Raw genomic sequence first — 7,489 nt, 5'->3', positions numbered from 1 at the left:
CTGTGTCCAGAGCTCCTGCTGGCTCTGGGTTCCAGTGCTCTGTCAATAGTTCTTTGTACTTCAACACGCTATGAAACCTCTCGATGTACTGGTCTGTAAAGTGAGGATGATATACAAGTTCTTGGTTCCCAGGGCTATTGTGAGGGTTTCATAAATGTAGCAAGTGTTCAGTGAAGGTTAAATTCTCAACCTTGTTACAAGGTCGTCCTATTGCCCACAAATGGTTGGTCCAAGGTTTTCTGAAATGATGGCCTACTGTGTCCCCCTTATTGATCACCTCTTGGGATTTTCTATGTTGATGACCATGATTCCTATTGTTCAGGCTTAGAGAGGTACACGGCCGAGGGTCCAGGTCAGATTACAGGACTGCTAATTAAGGTGAGACAGAGCAGCTGGCCCGACCTGTCAGACAGAGGGCCAAGTCAAGGGGAGCCTGGATCTACTGTGGCCTGAGGACAGTACTCCGACCTGGAGAGGCAAGGGTGGGCGAATTCTAGGGCGGAGCCCCCTTTGGGAACGGGGACACGGGGGAGGTCAAACGCCTGGAGGGGGCGATAGCACACGCAAGGTGAAGACTCCAGGCTCCTGAGGTTGGCAACGGAAAACTCAGAGTAGGGGGAAGAAGGGGGCTTTCAGCCACACCTTAAAGGCCAGAAACCTCAGCACCAAAGGGCGTTCAACCGCCGGCGGCATTTTTAGCCGCCGCTTCGGGCTCAGTCATGGCCCCCCCAGATACCACAGTAGAGCAGGGGAGTGTAGGCTGCAGGTGCCTCTAGGACGCCTCCGTGGCGCGCTCGCAGACCAGACCTTCCCAGCCAGACCTCCGAGAGGCAGTCTCACATCATCGTGCAGGTGCTACAGGAAGCGCTCGGCGAGGCGACCGTGGCCGCTGCGTGTGCCAGCACGCCGTCCTCGTTCCTTCAGCCGCTGTCCCCCGGAGCTCAGGTCCAGGCGGTCGCGGGGCAGCCCGCGCGGCGGAGGGCCGGGGGCGCGGGTGTGCGTGTGCTGGGAAGGCGGCCTTCCCCGCGGCCGCCGCAGCGCCAGCGCCTCCCCTCCCCCGGCGCGCACGGCCCGTCCCTGTCCCCGGAGGCGGCCCGAGCCGCCGCGGAGCAGCCTCGCCTTCGCCTCCCGCGTTTCCTGCCGCTCGCCCTCCCCCGGCCGGGCTCCAGGGGCTGCTGCCGAACGGCTCGCGGCGGGAGAGCAGCTCAGAGCGCGCACGGGGGCGGGCGGAGGCGGCCGGGTTCGGGGCGGCCGCGCCGGAGAGGCGCGCGCGGAGACGCCGGCCCCCCTTTTCGCGTTTGCTCGCTGGCTCCCCGCCTCCCGCACTCTGCTCGCTCCCACCCCTTCCCGGCGTGATTGATCCGTCACGGGCGCCGCCGCTGCCGCTGTCGCTGCCGCCGCGGCCGTTCTGTGCCTAGCCGGAGCCTGAGCCCGAGCCGGAGCGGGGATCGGCGCCATTGCGCGGGCGCCGCGGGGAGATCTTGGCGCGGGGCGGCGGGCCGGGCCAGGCCATGCGGGCCGAGTGAGCCGGCGCCCGCAGCCCGCGGCGCGGCATGGCTTCCCCGCCTAGCTCCGGGCAGCCCGGGCCGCCGCCGCCGCCGCCGCCGCCGCCGCCCGCGCGCCTGCTGCTGCTCCTGCTGCTGCCGCTGCTGCTGCCGCTCGCGCCCGGGGCCTGGGGCTGGGCGCGGGGTGCCCCCCGGCCGCCGCCCAGCAGCCCGCCGCTCTCCATCATGGGCCTCATGCCGCTCACCAAGGAGGTGGCCAAGGGCAGCATCGGGCGCGGCGTGCTCCCCGCGGTGGAGCTGGCCATCGAGCAGATCCGCAACGAGTCGCTCCTGCGTCCCTACTTCCTCGACCTGCGGCTCTACGACACCGAGGTGAGCGTCCGGCCGGCCGCGCCGTCGGGGCCGCGGGGGCGGTGGGCAGGGCGTGCTGGGCAGACGCGAGCTTCGGCCCCTGGGCAGAGCCCTCGCTGAGCCCGCCGAGGGCACCTCCGGCTGGGGCTCAGGGCTTACCCTCCGGGCCCTGCCGGGCTCGGCTCGCAAAGCTGGTGCCCAGATTTGCTGAGCATCTTTCCCCTCTGGGATTGTGTATGTGTGTGTGCTTGTGGGATGTGGGGTAGAAAACTAGGGTCTCCTTTGCCCAGAGGAAGAGTGGAGAAGGTGGTAACTGAACCTCCTGAAAGGCCTGCAGTGGTCACCCCTGCCCAAGTCCCGCTGGTGGGGCTGTGGAGTGCTAGGTGGGAAGAACAGGCGCATTGACTATAAACTGGGCCATCAGGGGCTGGAGAAGCCACGGGCCTGCTCGCGGGCCTCAGAAAAGCCTAACTGAGCTTTTGAGGTCCGGAGGACTCGGGGACCCAGGGACTGGAGCGCGCATCGGGGCTGGGCGCCTGGTGCGCGCCAGCAGCTCGGAACCCGCACCGGTCCGGCCGGTGTGGGGCCGCCGGCTCTGCAGCGCTGCTTGCTGCCTGCAGGTGCCTGGCGCTGCCTGTGGCCGAGCGGCTTCCTGAGACCTCTTCCGGTTAGTTGCTCAGAGTGGCCCGAGCAGGTCTCGCCCCGGACGCGGGAGGGTGTGCGGCCGCGCCGCTGCTGGTGGCCGGGCGGCTGCCGGCGCAGTTTCCCGGGGCGCGGACTTGGAGCGCAAGCAGTCGGCTTGCCTTCCCGGCCTCTTTCTCTGAGGGGAGCAGAAGAGCCCAGAGATTTCCGTCCTAAGCCCCCTCCTTACACCCTCAGCTTGTGTTCCAGCTGTGGCAACAGCGCACATCGCCGCCGCCCGAGAACTAGGGTGCGCCGAGGGGGCTCAGGAGCAGTCGCTGGCCGCGTGAGGTCGGGTTTGCGAGTTTTTCCAGACTGAGGGAGCCCCTCCGCTCCGGCCACAGCGGCTGAGACGCGGCCTGAAGGGGGCAGTGGTTTCCTGTGCAGAACGCTCGGTTGGCGCCTCTTCACCGCGCCAAGCCGGCCAAGGCAACGGGCTTAATTGACCCGGCTTCCTGAGGCTCCCTGGGCACTTCTGCTCGAGCCCTGGTGCAGAAGCGGAGGGGAGGGTCGCCGTGCCACGCTGATCGGGCACCCTAGGCTCCACTTCCTTCTCTGTGTGAACCCCCCCCCCCCCCCCCCCCCCCCGCTTTTGGGTCCCAGGAAAAAGCAGAAATCTGGATTGCGTCTTATTTCCCGCCTCCCCCCTTCACTGATGAACCGGTCTTCTCTGCGATGTAAATAAAAGGTGAAGGAACGGGTGGCAGTGGGTGGCGGGGCACGGAGGTGCAAGCGGAGAGGCTTCCTTTGCCCTGGGAGGATGTAAGCTGGGGAGCTGTGCAGAGCCAGCCCCTGTGGAATCATCTCTGAATGACATTCCTGTCTTCTCCAGAACATTTCAAGTTCTCTGGGGGTACTTGTCCGACACACATAAGCAGAGAGGGCAGTGCAATTATACCGAGCCGGTCTTCTGGGTACTGTTTCTCTGTTGCTCCATCTTTTTTTTTTTTTGAAAAGGACACAGGAGAGCAGGTTCTTTGGAGACAAAACCATTTGTGGACAGGGCAGCCCTGTTTGCATCATCACCAAATATTGTCAACTGCATAATGTTTTCACCAATTTATTCCATTCAGAAAGCTTCCCTGAAAGAGATTTCATATTAGCTTGTTAGTGGCAGCAAAGGGAAGGATGCTCAATTTCAGGATGTGGGTTGATGCTTTTATATTTTATTTTTCAAGTGTGTCTTGATGACTTTCTGAGTGAGAGGGGGCCCAAAGTCAAGAGGATGAGGCAGTCAGAAGGCACTTGAGCTCAAGGGAAGGAGGGCAGAGGGCAATCTTAGCCTCACGTGAGCAGAGGCGTTTCTAGCCGTTTGAAGGGGTACAGGGCACCGGCTTTGGGGTGGCTCTGACCTGAGTCTGGTCAGAAACCTCGTATCTTCCCTGTGGGTGACCTTGAGCAAGGGATTTAATCTCTCTAAGCCTAGATTTCCATTTCTGAAAAACTGGGACTATTATATGTACTCCGCAGGATGGTATTGTGACGCTTAAGGGAGATAACTGGCTGGAAGGGAAGATGCCTTGAGTGGACAGCACGGCGGCCAGTCCTCTGTCTGGCATGCTGGAAGCACTAAATAAGTGTTTGCTGCCTTCCTTTCCTTTCCTGCTTCCCCTTTCCTCTGCCGTGGATTCACAAGTAAGACATTGCGACTTTAGATGTGGTAAAATGGTCACAACTAAAATGTTGAGTTTGCTTACTTGTTTTTCCTCATCTCATGAAGAGTCAGTGAAGTTATCACCAGAAAAAAAGAATCTTGGCTTAGGATCAGATAAGTATGTTATCTCCTGCCATGAGGTGCCACAGTTGGGAGAACACCCAGGTGACAGAATACTTAATTTTTTCAAGTGGCCCATCTTTATCGAGTAGAGGGGCTTTCTTTCTAAAGCCAAAGTAAAGGATCGGGCTGGGTAATTGCAATAAAACCTGAAGGGTGTTTGGGGCTCGTCTTAGAGCGCGTGGATCCTGTTTGATTCAGACAGGATGTCTTTAGGGGTTGGGTGTACTGTCTAGGCACTCTTGGCAGCGTCACTTGATGTCTGTGGACGTGAACGCAGGATGGACGTGGTGGGCATGTTGTGGCAGCTTCGCTATCGTTTGCTCTCAGTCAATGGCCAGAAACTGTGGGCAGCCGGGATGGACCGCTGTCCACACAGCCTTCGGAGACAGAGATTAGCAAGACAAGGCTTAATCTGATCACTGGGACCAGCCTGTCTCCATCCAGGAGCCTCCCACACACTCTTATTCAGTCGCCCCTCTGCTGTAATTGGAATGGCAATAAGGGTTCAGAGCCCCACTCAGTGCCACGTGTTTGTGAAAATGGAACATCCCGGCAGAATATCTGCTAGGCAGGGCCTCTCTTCTTGGGTGCGCCTCCAGTCACTTCGGCAAGTACTTCTTCATGTATTCCAAGGAACATGTGAATATATGAAAAGACAAGCAAGACAACGGAAAATACAGATAAGAGGAAGCAGCAGAAACCACGTAGATAAATGGGCGTTACTGAACCCAGAACCTGGGCTAAGACGACTATTGTATTTTTGTGAATTAAATTTTAGCTCTGAGCTTCTTGGCAGTCAAGATTAAAAAGGAAACATGGTGGGTTAGATTACCTATATGTTTGTTTAAAAGACTCCGAGGGACAGTGTCTTTTTTAAATAAAAGTTTTACAGGCTCAGAAATATTCTTCCTGTGGTTGTTTCTCATTCTTTGGTAGTCATATTAATAAAATTAAATAATAACCAAGGGCTGAGTTACAGATATTATTGGCTTTCCTGATTTATTTAAAGTAATATTAATTTTGAAAAAAAAATTGTAGAGAAACATGAGAAAACTGCATATAATCCACCTACGCAAAGATAATTGCATCTAATAATTAGCATTATTCCCTTCCAGTTGCTGGTGTTTACTATTTGGTGTGCTTGAGATCTCTATGCATCCTTTTATATTTTGTTTCATTCACTTAATGTTATAGCATGGTTATGTCTCCATGCCCTCAAATCCTCTTTGCAAAGATGAATTTTAGTGGCTGTTTACTATTCTATTCTATCCTATCCTATGGGTGTCCCATAAGTTTTAAGTCATTCCCCTATTGTTGGATTTGTATGTCTTCCCACTTGTTACTATTTTCAATTATTCTGTAATAAACTTGGGAAAAGTCCAGGAAGCCAAAGGAGCACGCTCCAGGTGTGCACCTCTCAGAAAGTCTACCCCATCGCAGGGATCCAGCTTAGGAAACCTAGTGATTGGTGAGTATGTCCTTTCCTTGAGGGGGTTGCCAAATATCTGTTGTCTCATTCTTTGTGCTTTAGAGTGGACCCAAACACCTGTGGGATGGAGGCCAAGCTTTTCGAGGAGGTCTGAGTACAGCTTAGTAGGCATTAACTGAGCACCTGCTGCGTTTATTGGTATTGCAGAAAGCAGGGGCAAACCCAGTCCTGGTTTCAGGAGAGGAGCTGGTGGATAGGGCAGAACACAACAAGCGCACGTTCGTCGTTTTCAGCTCAAGATAGAAAGTAATCCGTCCTGATGTCCGGACATTTCTGTGACTATACTGAAACCCATAGAACTACACACTTTAAAAGAATGAATGTTACGGCATATGAATTATATCTCAATATAGCTGTTTTTAGAAATAAAGAGAAAATGAGGTCTTCTAGGATCAGGCTCACATCTCTGTGGTTAAACCCCACTGCCTGGTGACAGAAACCCAACTTTAACTGGCTCGTGTGGCTGAAAAATCCTGGAGTGACCTGTGTTCAGGTATGGCTGAATCCAAGAACTGAAATATCTTAAAAGTTGTCTCCCTCTTTGTCTCTTGGCTCTGACTTCCTTTGTGTTTGGCTTCACCCTCAGCCAGGCTCTCCCCATTTGGCTGTACAGATGGCCCCTAGCAGCTGCGAGTCTACACCCTCCCAGTTTAGAAACTCCAGTAAGAAGAGCGGTTCTTTCCTGACTATTCCAGCAGAAATCCTAAGCTCAGTTCTCATTGGCTTGAGTTGGGTCAAATGTCCATCCTCGAACCAATAACATGATATTGGTGGGTCTGGGACATCCATCAGCCTTTCATGGAGGAACAGGGTGGTGAGGTCAGCCCCATCCAACCACACTGAATACAGAGTGGAGAAGAGGTGATTCCTCAGAGTACATCAGAGGCTGTTAAAGTGGGGTGGATGCCAGGTGGATCTGATCACAGATATCTACTTGGGAAATGCTAAGTTCGAGAAAGAAGCAATAGATGCCAGGAACATTATGAGAAAAGGAAGACCACATCTAGATTTCCTGGGAGAGAGGAGGTCAAGATGAGTCTGGAAGGGTGAATATAATGTTGACCCAAAGAGGTGTGGGCTCAGGCAGATGGAGGTTGGATCCCAGAAACAATCACCAAGATCAAAGGATGGAGGACACAGAGTGTGATGTGTGTTTGGGGAGTGCTGACCTACTCTGTTTTCACCTGAGTGCAGGGTTTGTAGAAGGAAAGGCAGTCTGGTGGTGGGTGTGGAGGGCCTTGAATGCCGTGTCAAGAAGGTTGGCCTTCATTTTGGAATGGTGAGGAGCCGTGGGAGATGTTTGAACATGAATGTGACAAGATAACGGACAATAGGGATGTAGAGGCGGGAAGGTGGACAGGAGAAGGAGGAGACAGAGAAGCCAGGAAGCTGGTGTAGCAACTGAAGGGGGAGATGCTGGGCCCTGAGCAGAGATGGAGAGGCAGTGGGAGGGGATGGAGGTGCTCTGAGGCCTGACTGCGTGGGAGAGGCGGCAAAGGGGAGCTTAAGAGTGGGGGTGTCTGGCAGACCAAACAGTAACTGAAGTCAGTTGCACTGCAGGGGAAGGAGGAGAGAGAGTCCCCGAGGGGATGAGGCTGGGCGCAAAGTCAGACCCTTCAGCTCGCATAGCTCCAAGCACCTGTCGGATGAGCATCTCATCATGTCAGGAGACCTCGGTCTATATCC

General features: G+C 55.4%; 1 protein-coding gene across 1 annotated transcript in view; it reads left to right on the top strand.

Annotated features, from left to right (window-relative positions):
- The first annotated feature begins 1,553 nt into the window (after positions 1-1,553).
- Positions 1,554-7,489, top strand: part of GABBR2 (gamma-aminobutyric acid type B receptor subunit 2) — a 358,625-nt gene continuing 352,689 nt past the window's right edge. Inside the window, exon 1 of the mRNA XM_061132246.1 lies at positions 1,554-1,877. Coding sequence (XP_060988229.1) covers positions 1,554-1,877 — 324 coding nt within the window. The remainder of the gene's footprint in view (positions 1,878-7,489) is intronic.

The sequence above is a fragment of the Dama dama genome, chromosome 29 (assembly GCF_033118175.1).
Source record: "Dama dama isolate Ldn47 chromosome 29, ASM3311817v1, whole genome shotgun sequence".
Taxonomy (NCBI): Eukaryota; Metazoa; Chordata; class Mammalia; order Artiodactyla; family Cervidae; genus Dama; species Dama dama.
The sequence above is the reverse complement of the archived record's forward strand: the minus strand, read 5'-3'. Positions and strand labels throughout refer to the sequence as shown.